This window comes from Salmo salar, chromosome ssa06, assembly GCF_905237065.1.
Source record: "Salmo salar chromosome ssa06, Ssal_v3.1, whole genome shotgun sequence".
Classification (NCBI taxonomy): domain Eukaryota; kingdom Metazoa; phylum Chordata; class Actinopteri; order Salmoniformes; family Salmonidae; genus Salmo; species Salmo salar.
This window is the reverse complement of record NC_059447.1, coordinates 94,459,643-94,478,266: the sequence shown is the minus strand read 5'-3', so window position 1 is coordinate 94,478,266 and position 18,624 is coordinate 94,459,643. Positions and strand designations below refer to the sequence as shown.

At 44.2% G+C, this 18,624-nt stretch overlaps 1 protein-coding gene across 1 annotated transcript in view; it reads left to right on the top strand.

Moving 5' to 3' along the window:
• Positions 1-4,443: 4,443 nt before the first annotated feature.
• The window catches only part of LOC106593329 (chloride intracellular channel protein 5), a 52,208-nt gene continuing 38,027 nt past the window's right edge, over positions 4,444-18,624 (top strand). Inside the window, exon 1 of the mRNA XM_045721228.1 lies at positions 4,444-5,181. Within this exon, the coding sequence (XP_045577184.1) occupies positions 4,588-5,181 (594 nt within the window). The 5' untranslated portion in view covers positions 4,444-4,587. The remainder of the gene's footprint in view (positions 5,182-18,624) is intronic.

The following is an 18,624-nucleotide window of genomic DNA, read 5'->3' as shown; positions in this document are numbered from 1 at the left end:
CCCCATACCTACTAAGACATGAAGGGAAATACCGATTTTATTTTATAAGAGAGTTGTTATAATTTTGCCAAGATTTAGTAAAGACTGAAGCTACCGTCTCGTCGTGGAGGTATTTGACAGCCTTGAGGGTTAGCCTAGCATCGTGTAACACCGAGAGAGAATTGCTTGGGAAAGCTTAAAACCTGTTAGGGCTAGGGGCAGTATTTGCACGGCTGGATAAAAAAATGTACCCGATTTAATCTGGTTACTAATCCTACCCAGTAACTAGAATATGCATATACTTATGATATATGGATAGAAAACACTCTAAAGTTTCTAAAACTGTTTGAATGGTGTCTGTGAGTATAACAGAACTCATTTGGCAGGCAAAACCCTGAGACATTTTCTGACAGGAAGTGGATACCTGATGTGTTGTATTGACTTTAAACCTATGCCATTGAAAAACACAGGGGCTGAGGAATATTTTGGCACTTCCTATTGCTTCCACTAGATGTCACCAGCCTTTACAAAGTGTTTTGAGTCTTCTGGAGGGAGATCTGACCGAACAAGAGCCATGGAACGATGATGGCCCATTAGACACCTGGCGCGCGAGTTCATGTTGGGTACCCTCGTTCCAATACGTTATAAAAGAGAATGCATTCGTCCACCTTGAATATTATTCATGTTCTAGCCCATAGAAACACATTGAATAACAGATTACTGCTGTTAGCCCATAGAAACACATTGAATAACAGATTACTGCTATTAGCCCATAGAAACACATTGAATAACAGATTACTGCTATTAGCCCATAGAAACACATTGAATAACAGATTACTGCTGTTAGCCCATAGAAACACATTGAATAACAGATTACTGCTATTAGCCAATAGAAACACATTGAATAACAGATTACTGCTATTAGCCCATAGAAACACATTGAATAACAGATTACTGCTATTAGCCCATAGAAACACATTGAATAACAGATTACTGCTATTAGCCCATAGAAACACATTGAATAACAGATTACTGCTGTTAGCCCATAGAAACACATTGAATAACAGATTACTGCTATTAGCCCATAGAAACACATTGAATAACAGGTTCACTACATGGAACAACAAAGTCCCCAAAAACAAATCTAAAGGAAGTTTGTTCTGAAGTGTCTATCCTATATCTGAGAGATAAAATAAATAACAGTTAACCTTTATTTAACCGGGCAAGTCAGTTAAGAACAAACTCTTATTTTCAATGACGGCCTACCAGGGAACAGTGGGTTAACTGACAGATTTGTACCATGTCAGCTCGGGGATTTGAACTTGCAACCTTTCGGTTACTAGTCCAACGCTCTAACCACTAGGCTACGCTGTCGCCCCTGTATGTATTTAACCCCTTAATTTCGTCACTAAACAGTCTCCATATATACAGTACATCCAGTCAGTACATCCAGTCTCCATATATACAGTACATCCAGTCTCCATAGATACAGTACATCCAGTCTCCATAGATACAGTACATCCGGTCTCCATAGATACAGTACATCCGGTCTCCATAGATACAGTACATCCAGTCTCCATATATACAGTACATCCAGTCAGTACATCCAGTCTCCATATATACAGTACATCCAGTCTCCATATATACAGTACGTCCAGTCTCCATAGATACAGTACATCCAGTCTCCATAGATACAGTACATCCAGTCTCCATAGATACAGTACATCCAGTCTCCATATATACAGTACATCCAGTCTCCATATATACAGTACATCCAGTCAGTACATCCAGTCTCCATACATTACAGTACATCCAGTCTCCATATATACAGTACATCCAGTCTCCATATATACAGTACATCCAGTCTCCATATATACAGTACATCCAGTCAGTACATCCAGTCTCCATACATTACAGTACATCCAGTCTCCATAGATACAGTACATCCAGTCTCCATAGATACAGTACATCCAGTCTCCATAGATACAGTACATCCAGTCTCCATATATACAGTACATCCAGTCTCCATATATACAGTACATCCAGTCAGTACATCCAGTCTCCATACATTACAGTACATCCAGTCTCCATATATACAGTACATCCAGTCTCCATAGATTACAGTACATCCAGTCTCCATAGATACAGTACATCCAGTCAGTACATCCAGTCTCCATACATTACAGTACATCCAGTCTCCATATATACAGTACATCCAGTCAGTACATCCAGTCTACATATATACAGTACATCCAGTCTCCATATATACAGTACATCCAGTCAGTACATCCAGTCTCCATACATTACAGTACATCCAGTCTCCATATATACTTCCGTTAATGTCTTCAACTGGGACCAGGGTACCTTCAGTCTCACCTTTCCACCGAGGGGTCATAATAGCGTGTAGCCCAAACTGTTTCGGACGCTACAGACGATTTCGTGAGAAGATCGATTTTTCAGGACGTCTCATGGTCTGAGAAACGACCGCTCTAGCTCCGCGACCTTTCACCTCAGATACGAAAGGGTGACATCGGCGGATGAAGTGGAATGAGACGAACCCAATGCAGATATCTCAAGCTTAAATTCACAGCTTTATTTTGGAAATGTTTTTATTGTGTTAATTATATTTCAGAGAGGGGTGGGGGGTGGGACAGCGACTCTAGCTGGTTAAATGCCTTCCCTGTGGCTCAGTTGGTAGAGCATGGTGTTTGCAACGCCAGCATGGTGTGTGTGCAACGCCAGGGTTGTGGGTTCGATTCCCATGGGGGACCAGTACAAAAAAATAACAAATACATTTAAAAAAAAGTATGAAATGTATACATTCACTACTGTAAGTCGCTCTGGATAAGAGTGTCTGCTGAAATGACTAAAATGTAATCATAAAGATCTGTTTACACTCGATTATTATCCAGATACAAATGTTCCCTGTCTACGTCCGGTGGTGGGAGATCTGATCACAATGCGGCTTGTAATTGTCTACACCAGTCTCAAAATGTGAGCACAATCAGAAATGTGGACAAAATCAGAACAAAGGCTGCATGTTAGCAGCGGGTATAAATGGGTCACTTGATAAGGACTTTGTTTTCTCTGTAGTGATTTCAGTCTATACGCTTTGTGGTGATTATATATTGTGAAGGGTTGAAGGGTTTGCCCTCCTGCATCCACCCTGCAGGGTGCTATGTGCACATCCCAAATAGCACCCTATTCCCTATATAGTGCACTACTTTAGACCAGGGCTCTATGGCACCCTATTCCCTATATAGTGCACTACTTTAGACCAGAGCCCTATGGCACCCTATTCCCTATATATAGTGCACTACCTTAGACCAGAGCCCTATGGCACCCTATTCCCTATATAGTGCACTACATTAGACCAGAGCCCTATTCCCTATATAGTGCACTACTTTAGACCAGAGCCCTATTCCCTATATAGTGCACTACTTTAGACCAGAGCCCTGTGGCACCCTATTCCCTATATAGTGCACTACTTTAGACCAGAGCCCTATTCCCTATATAGTGCACTACTTTAGACCAGAGCCCTATTCCCTATATAGTGCACTACTTTAGACCAGAGCCCTATGGCACCCTATTCCCTATATAGTGCACTACTATAGACCAGAGCCCTCTGGGGTAGTGCACTATATAGGGTATAGGGTATCATTGGGGAGCCTAAATGCTCTGTTACCGTCTGTACCAGTTTGTTCGCTGTGTATTTTAACGTCACGACCAGATCTCACACTTTATCGTTTGCACTTGTTCATATACAGTATGTCACAATGATGTCATTACCTTCCTTTAGTATAGTATAGGACATGCTATGTGACTTCTCCAGCACTGTTATTAATGGGGATCCTAATGAATCCGATCAAATAGTTAGGTGTAAAATACCAACCATCATTAAAGTCTTTATAACCAGGTCTCCTTTACAAGCAGCCGTTTAGGGGCTTGAATCACCTGACCGCTACTGAAAGATCAAAGTTCTGTCTGAGTTATCATTGCTAGAGCTCACTCGTGCTCGTAATCAGGGGAGGGGGAGAGAGAGAGAGAGGGAGGGAGGGAGGAGGGAGGGAGGGAGGGAGGAGGAGAGAGAGAGAGGGCAAGCCCATTGCACCGAGAGAGATAGAGAGAGAGAGAGAGAGAGAGAGAGAGGGGGCAAGCCCATTGCACCGAGAGAGAGAGAGAGAGAGAGAGAGAGAGAGAGAGAGAGAGAGAGAGAGAGAGAGAGAGAGAGAGAGAGAGAGAGAGAGAAATAGAGAGAGAGAGAGAGAGAGAGAGGGCAAGCCCATTGCACCGAGAGAGAGAGAGAGAGAGAGAGAGAGAGAGAGAGAGGGAGAGAGAGAGAGAGACAGAGGGAGAGAGAGAGAGAGAGAGAGAGAGAGAGAGGGCAAGCCCATTGCACCGAGAGAGAGAGAGAGAGAGAGAGAGAGAGAGAGAGAGGAGAGAGAGAGAGAGACAGAGGGAGAGAGAGAGAGAGGGCAAGCCCATTGCACCGAGAGAGTGAGACCAGCGCGTCAACAGACAATCACCAGTCAGTTAGTTGCAGCGACCTTGTAACGGACAACTCTCCCCCAGTCGGCCCTGAACATTCAGCCAGAGAAAACGTCCAGCATGGAGAACGTTTACGAGGCCGTAGCGGAGGGTAGCGTGTATGAGCGGCCCGACACTCCTGCCGAGGCCAAGTATGAGAACCAAGGAGTTATCTATGAAACCCCCAGTGAGGTGGAAGAGGCGTTGCACAGAGAGGAGCAGGTGTACTCATACCCGAGCGGGGAGCGATCCTCGCCGGACTACATGAACACCAGAGACGCACCGGAACAGGCAGCAGCACCGGCAGCAGAGAAAGATTGTTCTTCTTCGTCCTCCTCGTACGGCAACAACGAGGGGGATAAGTATACGGCGGAGGAGATGAAATTAGCTGCAGAAGTTGAGGCTGCGCTCGAGGTTAACGGCGACGGTGCTGTCTCGAGACGATCATCATCCTCCTCCTCCTCCTCTTCCTCCTCCAAGCACGAGGGCAACCTGCAGGACAACAGGCTGGTGGATGCCTACAGCCACAGTGACAAGAGTCTGAGCGACAAGGAGGAGGAAGAAGCGGTGGACTACAGTCTGAAGACCATCGAGACTCTGGAAGCCGTTAATCTGGACGAGGACAGTGCCACTCCCGATGACCCCGATGCACCCGAAATCTCCCTGTTTGTCAAGGTAAGGAAGGAAGGAAGGAAGAATAGTCGACTTTCTCAAACTGTCTAAGAAGGGATATTCATATAAACAACTGTGAAATAGGTATATACAGTATAGGCTCTTAGATAAACAGGAATGGGATTAGACAGCTGTTTTTCTTCAACTATCTCAGAAGGTAGGCCTAAGGAATGGGATTAAACAGCTGTTTTTCTTCAACTATCTCAGAAGGTAGGCCTAAGGAATGGGATTAAACAGCTGTTTTTCTTCAACTATCTCAGAAGGTAGGCCTAAGGAATGGGATTAAACAGCTGTTTCTCCAACTATCTCAGAAGGTAGGCCTAAAAAATGGGATTAGACAGCTGTTTTTCTTCAACTATCTCAGAAGGTAGGCCTAAGGAATGGGATTAAACAGCTGTTTCTCCAACTATCTCAGAAGGTAGGCCTAAGGAATGGGATTAAACAGCTGTTTCTCCAACTATCTCAGAAGGTAGGCCTAAGGAATGGGATTAAACAGCTGTTTTCTCCAACTATCTCAGAAGGTAGGCCTAAGGAATGGGATTAAACAGCTGTTTCTCCAACTGTCTCAGAAGGTAGGCCTAAGGAATGGGATTAAACAGCTGTTTTTCTTCAACTATCTCAGAAGGTAGGCCTAAGGAATGGGATTAAACAGCTGTTTCTTCAACTGTCTCAGAAGGTAGGCCTAAGGAATGGGATTAAACAGCTGTTTCTTCAACTATCTCAGAAGGTAGGCCTAAGGAATGGGATTAAACAGCTGTTTCTCCAACTATCTCAGAAGGTAGGCCTAAGGAATGGGATTAAACAGCTGTTTTTCTTCAACTATCTCAGAAGGTAGGCCTAAGGAATGGGATGTTTTCAATTGTCATTGGTCTTCTGAGGGATAAAGGTGATGTTTAAAACAGCCATAAGAAATAAAACATTGACTAAAACGTGTGTTAAGGTTGTATATGGTCTGTAAACGACCTATCTGCATCAGATAGTGTTTTTTCAGGGAAAGACAGAGTCATTGAGTTACCGTCTAAGATTGACCCCATAACCCTCCTCGCCACTCTGCGGAAGTCTGAAGGTCGTTAAGGTGTGGCTGTGTGAGTGGTCATTCCCCTCCCCCACATGGACTTTGCTATAGTAGGCCAGGCCTCGGCCCTCACAGCAGCCCATATCAGCAGGCCTCGGCCCTCACAGCAGCCCATATCAGCAGGATAGGCCTCGGCCCTCACAGCAGCCCATATCAGCAGGATAGGCCTCGGCCCTCACAGCAGCCCATATCAGCAGGCTGAGGCCCTCACAGCAGCCCATATCAGCAGGCTGAGGCCCTCACAGCAGCCCATATCAGCAGGCTGAGGCCCTCACAGCAGCCCATATCAGCAGGATAGGCCTCGGCCCTCACAGCAGCCCATATCAGCAGGATAGGCCTCGGCCCTCACAGCAGCCCATATCAGCAGGCCTCGGCCCTCACAGCAGCCCATATCAGCAGGCTGAGGCCCTCACAGCAGCCCATATCAGCAGGATAGGCCTCGGCCCTCACAGCAGCCCATATCAGCAGGCTGAGGCCCTCACAGCAGCCCATATCAGCAGGCTGAGGCCCTCACAGCAGCCCATATCAGCAGGCCTCGGCCCTCACAGCAGCCCATATCAGCAGGCTGAGGCCCTCACAGCAGCCCATATCAGCAGGCTGAGGCCCTCACAGCAGCCCATATCAGCAGGATAGGCCCAGGCCAGGGTTATTCACATCCGAACCTGGAGGTCCAGACGACAGCAGGTTCCCTGTTCTACCTGATAATGAATCCACCTGGTGTCCCAGGTTTAAATCAGTTCTTGACGTGGGAAGGGGAGGAATGAAAATCAGCCGGTGGAACTGACTTCGACGCCCAGCTTTGAAACCCTCCCCCTAGTCCCACAGACCATAGAGAACACAGTGGTTATAGGGAGTTCAGCGAGGCACTTGTTAACTTCATCAACATGCTCATTTCCGTGTGTGTGTGTGTGTGTGTGCAGTGAACTATAGTTAATGATTACATGGCCGTTTCCGGGGTTTGTCAAAGTCAAAGACGATGAACAGAGGATATAAACACAGTGGAATAAACCAGCAGCTCCTGGTCCACACACACACACACGCACACACACACACACACACACACACACACACACACACACACACACACCACACACCACTGGCTGTAATCAGTGTTTTGTGTTCTAGTCACCGTGATGATTGACCAACCCAGATTAACAGAGAGAGAGAGGTTTGAACAAGAGAGTGGTTGGACATGTTTTGAGTCTGAGAAAGCCCAGATATACAGTAGCCTCTTACCTATCCCCTATCCCCTAGACCCTAGCCCCTATCCGCTAGCCCCTATCCCCTATCCGCTAGCCCCTATCCCCTATCCCCTATCCCCTAGCCCCTATCCCCTATCCCATATCCCCTATCCCCTATCCCCTATCCCCTAGCCCCTATCCCCTAGCCCCTATCCCCTAGCCCCTAGCCCCTATCCCCTAGCCCCTCTCCCCTATCCCCTATCCCTCTCCCCTAGCCCCTATCCCCTAGCCCCTATCCCCTATCCCTATCCCCTATCCCCTATCCCCTAGCCCCTATCCCCAGCCCTGCCCCTAGCCCCTAGTCCCTATCCCCTATCCCCTAGCCCCTAGCCCCTAGTCCCTATCCCCTAGCCCCTATCCCCAGCTCAGCCCCTAGCCCCTATCCCCTATCCCCTAGCCCCTATCCGCTAGCCCCTAGCCCCTAGCCCCTAACCCCTATCCCCTAGCCCATAGATGCTATCTCCTCCCCTAGGCCTTATCCCCTAGACCCTAGCCCCTATCTCCTGCCCTAGCCCTTATCCCCTAGCCCCTAGCCCCTAACCCCTAGCCAATAGACCCCATCTCCTGCCCTAGGGGGTAGAATACCTGTCACACGTACACACACACTCTACCTTGATGTTTCAATGTACAGTCCATTCGGAGAGTATTCAGAACCCCGTTGATGTTTCAATGTACAGTCCATCCGGAGAGTATTCACACCCCGTTGATGTTTTAATGTACAGTCCATTCGGAGAGTATTCACACCCCGTTGATGTTTCAATGTACAGTCCATCCGGAGAGTATTCACACCCCGTTGATGTTTTAATGTACAGTCCATCCGGAGAGTATTCAGAACCCCGTTGATGTTTCAATGTACAGTCCATTCGGAGAGTATTCACACCCCGTTGATGTTTTAATGTACAGTCCATCCGGAGAGTATTCAGAACCCCGTTGATGTTTCAATGTACAGTCCATCCGGAGAGTATTCACACCCCGTTGATGTTTTAATGTACAGTCCATCCGGAGAGTATTCACACCCCGTTGATGTTTCAATGTACAGTCCATCCGGAGAGTATTCAGAACCCCGTTGATGTTTCAATGTACAGTCCATCCGGAGAGTATTCAGAACCCCGTTGATGTTTCAATGTACAGTCCATTCGGAGAGTATTCACACCCCGTTGATGTTTCAATGTACAGTCCATCCGGAGAGTATTCAGAACCCCGTTGATGTTTCAATGTACAGTCCATCCGGAGAGTATTCACACCCCCTTTGATTTTTCCCCACATTTTGGTACGTTATGGACTTATTCTAAAATTGATAAAATTTTTAAACATTTTTTGTCATCAATCTACACACAGTACCCCATAATGACAAATCAAAAACTGGTTTTTAGAATGTTTGCAAATGTATTAAAAAAAAATCTAACTGAAATATCACATTTACACATTTTACTCAGTATTTTGTTGAAGCACCTTTGGCAGCGATTACAGCCTCGAGTCTCCTTGGGTATGACGTTACAAGCTTGGCACACCTGTATTTGGGGAGTTTCTCCCATTCATCTCTGCAGATCCTCTCATGCTCTGTCAGGATGGATGGGGAGTGTTGCTGCACAGCTATTTTCAGGTCTCTCCAGAAATGTTCGATCGGGTTCAAGTCCAGGCTCTAGCTGGGCCACTCAAGGACATTCAGAGACTTGTCCCAAAGCCACTCCTGCGTTGTCTTGGCTGTGTGCTTAGGGTCGTTGTCCTGTTGGAAGGTGAACCTTCACCCCAGTCTGAGGTCGTTAGTGCTCTGGAGTAGGTTTTCATCAAAGATCTCTGTACTTTGCGCCATTCATCTTTCCCTCGATCCTGACTAGTCTCCCAGTCCCTGCTGCTCAAAAACATCCCCACAGCATGATTCTGCCACCACCATGCTTCACCGTAGGGCTGGTGCCAGGTTTCCTCCAGATGAGACGCTTGGCATTCAGGCCAAACAATTCAATCTTGGTTTCATCAGATCAGAGAATCTTGTTTCTCATGGTCTGAGTCCTTTAGGGGCCTTTTGGCAAACTCCACTTTGGTCTTTTACCCTCTGCACCACAAGGGAAGCTGTCATCCATCTTGTTTTTTTTTCAGTATATAACCATGGCAGTAATTCTCATGCTTCCTTTTTAGACTTCTGCATTTCTGACTGGATGTATAAATCTTGATGAAATAAAGACATCCTCTCTCTTTTTTTAGTAAATTAATTAATTATCTGAGCCTCAATTTCATCTATAAATCATCTTTCAGTAAAGCCCCGCCTTATCTCAGCTCACTGGTCACCATAGCAGCACCCACTTGTAGCACGCGCTCCAGCAGGTATATTTCACTGGTCATCCCTAAAGCTAACACCTCCTTCGGCCACCTTTCCTTCCAGTTCTCTGCTGCCAATGACTGGAACGAACTGCAAAAATCACTGAAGCTGGAGACTCATATCTCCCTCACTAACTTTAAGCATCAGCTGTCAGAGCAGCTTACAGATCACTGCACCTGTACATAGCCCATCTGTAAACAGCCCATCTATCTACCTCATCCCCATATTGTTATTTATTTTTTTGCACCCCAGTATCTCTACTTGCACATTCATCTTCTGCACATCTATAACTCCAGTGTTTAATTGCTAAATTGTAATTACTTCGCCACTATGGCCTATTTATTGCCTTACCTCCCTAATCTTAATCCATTTGCACACACTGTATATAGACTTTTCTATTGTGTTATTGACTGTACGTTTGTTTACTCCATGTGTAACTCTGTGTTGTTGTTTGTGTCGCACAGTTTTGCTTTATCTTGGCCAGGTCGCAGCTGCAAATGAGAACTTGCCTAACTGGTTAAATAAAGGACTTTTTCTCAAAAGAAACATGGTTAAAATGTGGGATTGAACCTGCAATCTTCAACTCTGCAGTCAAATGACATCCACATCAAAATATGTCAGTTTAAACTAGAGCTGTCAGTTTAAACTAGAGCTGTCAGTTTAAACTAGAGCTGTCAGTTTAAACTAGAGCTGTCAGTTTAAACTAGAGCTGTCAGTTTAAGATAGAGATGTCAGTTTAAGCTAGAGCTGTCAGTTTAAGATAGAGCTGTCAGTGTTTTGCTTGGGCTGCATCTCAATATGTCGGCCTTCAGCGGTGTTTGTCAGACCGTGAGACATCCCGAAAATCGGTCTTTTCACAAAAACATCTGTAGCTTCTGCAAACTATTTTGACCACTCTATCGAAAAGGGGATACTCTCACTGAGACGATGGTGTTCTCCGTTTGGCTCTACGACCCTCACAATTATCACGGGACTCGTCTGAAGTTGGTAACGCTGATGTGCCAAGTTCTGTCTGTAGAGTCCGAACCGTCACAAACACAATAGTTTTCTCCGTTTTGTCCTTTTGGGAGCTTTGGAAAGGTAATCCATACAAACGAATGGAAGTATGGAGGTAGTTTTGTGCCAACAAAAATAAGGAGTTAAATATGTGTAAAAAATAAATAAATATATATCCTGAGATGTCTTATAGCTCCTAGTTATAAGACAAATACTTCAAAACCTTATTCTTTATGATTTTATTTTTTCCCATTCATGAAGGTGTTATTTAATGTGTTTCTAAGGGCTATAGCAGTAAATGCCAAATTCAATATTTAACCTAATAATTTGTAAATATATTTTGGGGATACCTAAAGAGGTCCTAAAATTCTAAATAATCCATGGTATGACCATTTTTATAACTATTCCATATGTTAGATTACATATAGCGTTGTCTCTATTTGTTATGTTCTTGAAATGTTCTCCAAAACAAAGTAAAATGTATATTGGAATATTATATCAAACCTAAAACAAAATATGCTAAAAAACATCATAAAAATGTATTTATTTAGAAAATTGTGGAACATTATGTAGCATTGTGGGAATGTTTTGTGCAATCTTTGAATATCACAATAATATTCTTGAAACATTAAGTGAATGTAATCTTTCGTAACGTTACCCGTACTGTTCCACAACCTAAATTAAATGTCCTGGGAACCTTTAAAGAGCAGTTCTGTCAACATTCTTGCAACATAAAATGGATGTTTTTTTTTATTCTTCCACCTTGATACACAAACATTATCTGAATGTCAGCTCAACTGGACAGTCTTAGTGTTCTGGGAACACTTGTCTTTTGTGACGTTCCCACAATGTTCCCACCACATTGTTCCCACAACCTAATGAAACATTCTGGGAACTTTTAAAGAACAGACTAAATGGGTTCTGGGAACGTTTTTGCAACATCAGGCGAATGTTTTATACAAACATTGTATAATAATCATCATCATCATCATGACTGGACAGTTTCGGTGTTATGAGAACATTTGCCCGCAACCTAGCGAATGATCTGAGAACTTTTATAGACACAATTTTGGTTTGCTGGGAAAACATTACTGGTACATTGTGTTATTACATTACCTGGAAACCTAATGAGAACGTTTTGGGGATGTTCTGTTGTAGTTGTTACAGATGTTGTTTACAACATTTAAGGTGAATATTAGGAGAACATTCCAAGGATAATTCATTTAAAACATAAAAAAAAAAATATATAAATATTGTGTTATCAAAAATGTTATTTGAATGTTTTGGGGATGTTATCATCCTAACGTTAGATAAAAACCCTTTCTAGAACTTAATGGGAATCGTTTGGTTATGTTCCTGGTTGGCGAAACATTCCTGATACGAGGGGTTCAAAGTCTTTAGAAACATCACAATACATTCAACAGGTATTATATGTGAAGAGCGTTAATATAAGACTGGGTATTGAGAGGAAGAGACAGGGATGTTTGACTAGTCTAAGAACAAAAGGAGATCAACTCCGAGATCACTATCCTGTTTCACTAATCATTCACCTCAGCACTAAATCATTGACAGATGGGCTGTGTGTGTGTTGCACTGTGTCATCAGCTGCTCTGTACAGAGAGGCCTTTGAACCCTGTAGTCACTATGATAGAATAATAATAATGCCACTGACTGGCTGGCTGGCTGGCTGGCTGACTGGCTGACTGACTGACTGGCTGACTGGCTGACTGGCTGGCTGACTGGCTGACTGGCTGGCTGGCTGACTGGCTGGCTGGCTGACTGGCTGACTGGCTGACTGGCTGGCTGACTGACTGGCTGACTGGCTGACTGGCTGGCTGGCTGACTGGCTGGCTGGCTGACTGGCTGGCTGACTGGCTGGCTGACTGGCTGACTGGCTGGCTGGCTGACTGGCTGACTGGCTGGCTGACTGGCTGGCTGACTGGCTGACTGGCTGACTGACTGGCTGACTGGCTGGCTGGCTGGCTGACTTGCTGGCTGGCTGTTTTTCACAATTCCTGACATTTAATCCTTGTAAAAATTCCCTGTTTTAGGTCAGTTAGGATCACCACTTTATTTTAAGAATGTGAAATGTCAGATTAACAGTAGAGAGAATGGATTTATTTCAGATTTTATTTCTTTCATCACATTCCCAGTGGGTCAGAAGTTTACATACTGTCACGTCCTGACCAGTAATAGGGGTTATTTGTTATTGTAGTTTGGTCAGGACGTGGCAGGGGGTGTTTGATTTATGTGGTTCAGGGTGTGTTTTGTGTATGTGTTTAGGTAGAGGGGGTATTTGATTTATTAGTCCGGGGTTTGTTAGTCTATGTTCTATCTAGTCTTTTGTATGTCTATGTGTAGTTAATTGGGGTTGGACCTTCAATTGGAGGCAGCTGGTTATCGTTGCCTCTGATTGAGGGTCCTATAATTAGGAGTTTGTTTTTCATGGGATTATGTGGGAAATTGTTCTTGTTTAGCTGTTTTGCCTGACAAGACTGTCCAGTTCGTTTGTGTTTTGTATACGTTTCTGTGTTTTCCTTCTTCACCTAATAAAAAGAAGATGAGTATACATTTTCCTGCTGCGTCTTGGTCTCTACCCTACGACACCCGTGATAAATACACTCAACCAGTATTTGGTAGCATTGCCTTTAAATTGTTTAACTTGGGACAAATGTTTCGGGTAGCCTTCCACAAGCTTCCCACAATAAGTTGGGTGAATTTTTGGCCCATTCCTCCTGACAGAGCTTGTGTAACTGAGTCAGGTTTGTAGGCCTCCTTGCTCTCACGCACTTTTTCAGTTCTGCCCACAAACTTTCTATGGGATTGAGGTCAGGGCTTTGTGATGGCCACTCCAATACCTTGACTTTGCTGTCCTTAAGCCATTTTGCCACAACTTTGGAAGTATGCTTGGGGTCATTGTCCATTTGGAAGACCCATTTGCGACCAAGCTTTAACTTCCTGACTGATGTCTTGAGATGTTGCTTCAATATATCCACATCATTTTCCTCCTCATGATGCCATCTATTTTGTGAAGTGCACCAGTCCCTCCTGCAGCAAAGCACCCCCACAACATGATGCTGCCACCCCCGTGCTTCACGGTTGGGATGGTGTTCTTCGGCTTGCAAGCCTCCCCCTTTTTCCTCCAATCATAACGATGGTCATTATGGCCAAACAGTTCTATTTTTGTTTCATTAGACCAGAGGACATTTCTCCAAAAAGTACAATCTTTGTCCCCATGTGCAGTTGCAAACCGTAGTCTGGCTTTTTATGGCGGTTTTGGAGCAGTGGCTTCTTCCTTGCTGAGCGGCCTTTCAGGTTATGTCGATATAGGACTCGTTTTACTGTGGATACAGATACTTTTGTACCTGTTTCCTCCAGCATCTTCACAAGGTCCTTTGCTGTTGTTCTGGGATTGATTTGTACTTTTCACACCAAAGTACATTCATCTCCAGGACACAGAACGCGTCTCCTTCCTGAGCGGTATGACGGCTGCGTGGTCCCATGGTGTTTATACTTGCGTACTATTGTTTGTACAGATGAACGTGGTACCTTCAGTCGTTTGGAAATTGCTCCCAAGGATGAACCAGACTTGTGGAGGTCTACAAATATTTTTCTGAGGTCTTGGCTGATTTCTTTTGATTTTCCCATGATGTCAAGCAAAGAGGCACTGAGTTTGAAGGTAGGCCTTGAAATACATTCACAGGTACACCTCCAATTGACTCAAATTATGTCAATTAGCCTATCAGAAGCTTCTAAAGCCATGACATAATTTTCTGGAATTTTCCAAGCTGTTTAAAGGCACAGTCAACTTAGTGTATGTAAACGTCTGACCCACTGGAATTGTGATACAGTGAATTATAAGTGAAAAAATCTGTCTGTAAACAATTGTTGGAAAAATTACTTGCGTCATGCACAAAGTAGATGTCCTAACCGACTTGCCAAAACTATAGTTTGTTAACAAGAAATTTGGTGGTTGAAAAACAAGTTTTAATGACTCTCCGACTTCAACTGTAGGTCTACCACCATGTATTCATCACCAGTTTCCATTTCACAGATAATCACAGAAAATACTGTATTCTTGTTGAGATTCTCAACAGCCTTGAGGGGGCAATAATAAACACCAAACCCAAACAAACCACTTAAGACTCTTTTCATCTAAAGTTGTGCAAGACTTTCGCTGCCAGCGAACTGCCAGATCGCAACATTTGTTTTGTTAAATTACTTTTTTCTTTATTTAGTTTTTATAGTGACTTTTGAGATTCGAGTAGGATTTGTCAACATGCACACAGGCAGACAGGCAGACAGGCGGGCGGACAGACAGACAGGCAGGCAGACAGACAGACAGGCAGGCAGGCAGACAGGCAGGCAGGCAGGCAGGCAGGCAGGCAGGCAGGCAGGCAGACAGACAGACAGACAGACAGACAGACAGGCAGACAGGCAGGCAGACAGGCAGGCAGGCAGACAGGCAGACAGACAGGCAGACAGACAGACAGACAGACAGACAGACAGACAGACAGACAGACAGACAGACAGACAGACAGACAGACAGACAGAACCATGGACAGCCACATATTTAGCTTCCATTTTATTGAATGTCTTTTTCACTGTATTATATGATGTTGAAATGTTGCTGGAATATTTGAGGCAGCTCCTGTTTTCTGTGTAACTTGCGGTAACTCTATCGTGGTTCTAAATCAACAGTTGTTTAGTAGTCTGAAAATGTCTGAAACATTAACCTTTGCACGAGCTTGCTGTAGGTCATGTAACTGTTTGTTACATGCATGATGTCGCTCTCCGGTTTTGCAATGAAACGTGCGGTTGAATTCATTCTGCCACTGTGTCTTCTTACTGTCTCGGCCTAAAGTTCATAGGCCTTGCGACCATGCTATAACAGGTTATAGAGCAAACAACGCAATTAACACAACACATACTGTAAGTAAGCTACATACAGGGTCAGTTCCAGGGACAGTAGCTATATACAGGGTCAGTAGCTATATACAGGGCCAGTAGCTATATACAGGGACAGTAGCTATATACAGGGTCAGTAGCTATATACAGGGTCAGTAGCTATATTCAGGGTCAGTAGCTATATTCAGGGTCAGTAGCTATATACAGGGTCAGTAGCTATATACAGGGTCAGTAGCTAAATACAGGGTCAGTTCCAGGGTCAGTAGCTATATACAGGGTCAGTAGCTATATACAGGGACAGTAGCTATATACAGGGACAGTAGCTATATACAGGGACAGTAGCTATATACAGGGACAGTAGCTATATACAGGGTCAGTAGCTATATACAGGGTCAGTAGCTATATACAGGGTCAGTAGCTATATACAGGGTCAGTAGCTATATACAGGGTCAGTAGCTATATACAGGGACAGTTCCAGGGTCAGTAGCTATATACAGGGTCAGTAGCTATATACAGGGTCAGTAGCCATATACAGGGTCAGTAGCTATATACAGGGTCAGTAGCTAAATACAGGGTCAGTTCCAGGGTCAGTAGCTATATACAGGGTCAGTAGCTATATACAGGGACAGTAGCTATATACAGGGACAGTAGCTATATACAGGGACAGTAGCTATATACAGGGACAGTAGCTATATACAGGGTCAGTAGTTATATACAGGGTAAGTAGCTATATACAGGGTCAGTAGCTATATACAGGGTCAGTAGCTATATACAGGGTCAGTAGCTATATACAGGGACAGTTCCAGGGTCAGTAGCTATATACAGGGTCAGTTCCAGGGTCAGTAGCTATATACAGGGTCAGTAGTTATATACAGGGTCAGTAGCTATATACAGGGTCAGTAGCTATATACAGGGACAGTAGCTATATACAGGGTCAGTAGCTATATACAGGGTCAGTAGCTATATACAGGGTCAGTAGTTATATACAGGGTCAGTAGTTATATACAGGGCCAGTAGCTATATACAGGGACAGTAGCTATAAACAGGGACAGTTCCAGGGTCAGTAGCTATATACAGGGTCAGTAGCTATATACAGGGTCAGTAGCTATATACAGGGACAGTAGCTATATACAGGGACAGTAGCTATATACAGGGTCAGTTCCAGGGTCAGTAGCTATATACAGGGACAGTAGCTATATACAGGGTCAGTAGCTATATACAGGGTCAGTAGCTATATACAGGGTCAGTAGCTATATACAGGGTCAGTTCCAGGGTCAGTAGCTATATACAGGGTCAGTAGCTATATACAGGGTCAGTAGCTATATACAGGGACAGTAGCTATATACAGGGACAGTAGCTATATACAGGGACAGTAGCTATATACAGGGTCAGTAGCTATATACAGGGTCAGTAGCTATATACAGGGTCAGTAGTTATATACAGGGACAGTAGCTATATACAGGGTCAGTAGCTATATACAGGGTCAGTAGCTATATACAGGGTCAGTAGTTATATACAGGGTCAGTAGCTATATACAGGGTCAGTAGCTATATACAGGGTCAGAAGCCATATACAGGGTCAGTAGTTATATACAGGGTCAGTAGTTATATACAGGGCCAGTTCCAGGGTCAGTAGCTATATACAGGGTCAGTAGCTATATACAGGGTCAGTAGTTATATACAGTGTCAGTTCCAGGGTCAGTAGCTATATACAGGGTCAGTAGCTATATACAGGGTCAGTAGTTATATACAGGGACAGTTCCAGGGTCAGTAGCTATATACAGGGACAGTAGCTATATACAGGGACAGTAGTTATATACAGGGTCAGTAGCTATATACAGGGTCAGTAGCTATATACAGGGACAGTAGCTATATACAGGGACAGTAGCTATATACAGGGTCAGTAGCTATATACAGGGTCAGTAGCTATATACAGGGTCAGTAGCCATATACGGGGTCAGTAGTTATATACAGGGTCAGTAGTTATATACAGGGTCAGTAGCTATATACAGGGTCAGTAGCTATATACAGGGTCAGTAGTTATATACAGGGTCAGTTCCAGGGTCAGTAGCTCTATACAGGGTCAGTAGCTACATACAGGGTCAGTAGCTATATACAGGGTCAGTTCCAGGGTCAGTAGCTATATACAGGGTCAGTAGCTATATACAGGGTCAGTAGCTATATACAGGGTCAGTAGTTATAAACAGCGTCAGTAGCTATATACAGGGTCAGTAGTTATATACAGGGTCAGTAGCAATATACAGGGTCAGTAGCTATATACAGGGTCAGAAGCCATATACAGGGTCAGTAGTTATATACAGGGTCAGTAGTTATATACAGGGCCAGTTCCAGGGTCAGTAGCTATATACAGGGTCAGTAGCTATATACAGGGTCAGTAGTTATATACATTGTCAGTTCCAGGGTCAGTAGCTATATACAGGGTCAGTAGCTATATACAGGGTCAGTAGTTATATAGAGGGTCAGTTCCAGGGTCAGTAGCTATATACAGGGTCAGTAGCTATATACAGGGTCAGTAGTTATATACAGGGACAGTTCCAGGGTCAGTAGCTATATACAGGGTCAGTAGCTATATACAGGGTCAGTAGCTATATACAGGGTCAGTAGCTATATACAGGGACAGTAGCTATATACAGGGTCAGTAGCTATATACAGGGTCAGTAGTTATATACAGGGTCAGTAGCTATATACAGGGTCAGTAGCTAAATACAGGGTCAGTAGTTATATACAGGGTCAGTAGCTATATACAGGGTCAGTAGCTATATACAGGGTCAGTAGCTATATACAGGGTCAGTAGCTATATTGGGTCAGTAGTTATATACAGGGTCAGTAGCTATATACAGGGTCAGTAGCTATATACAGGGTCAGTAGCTATATACAGGGACAGTAGTT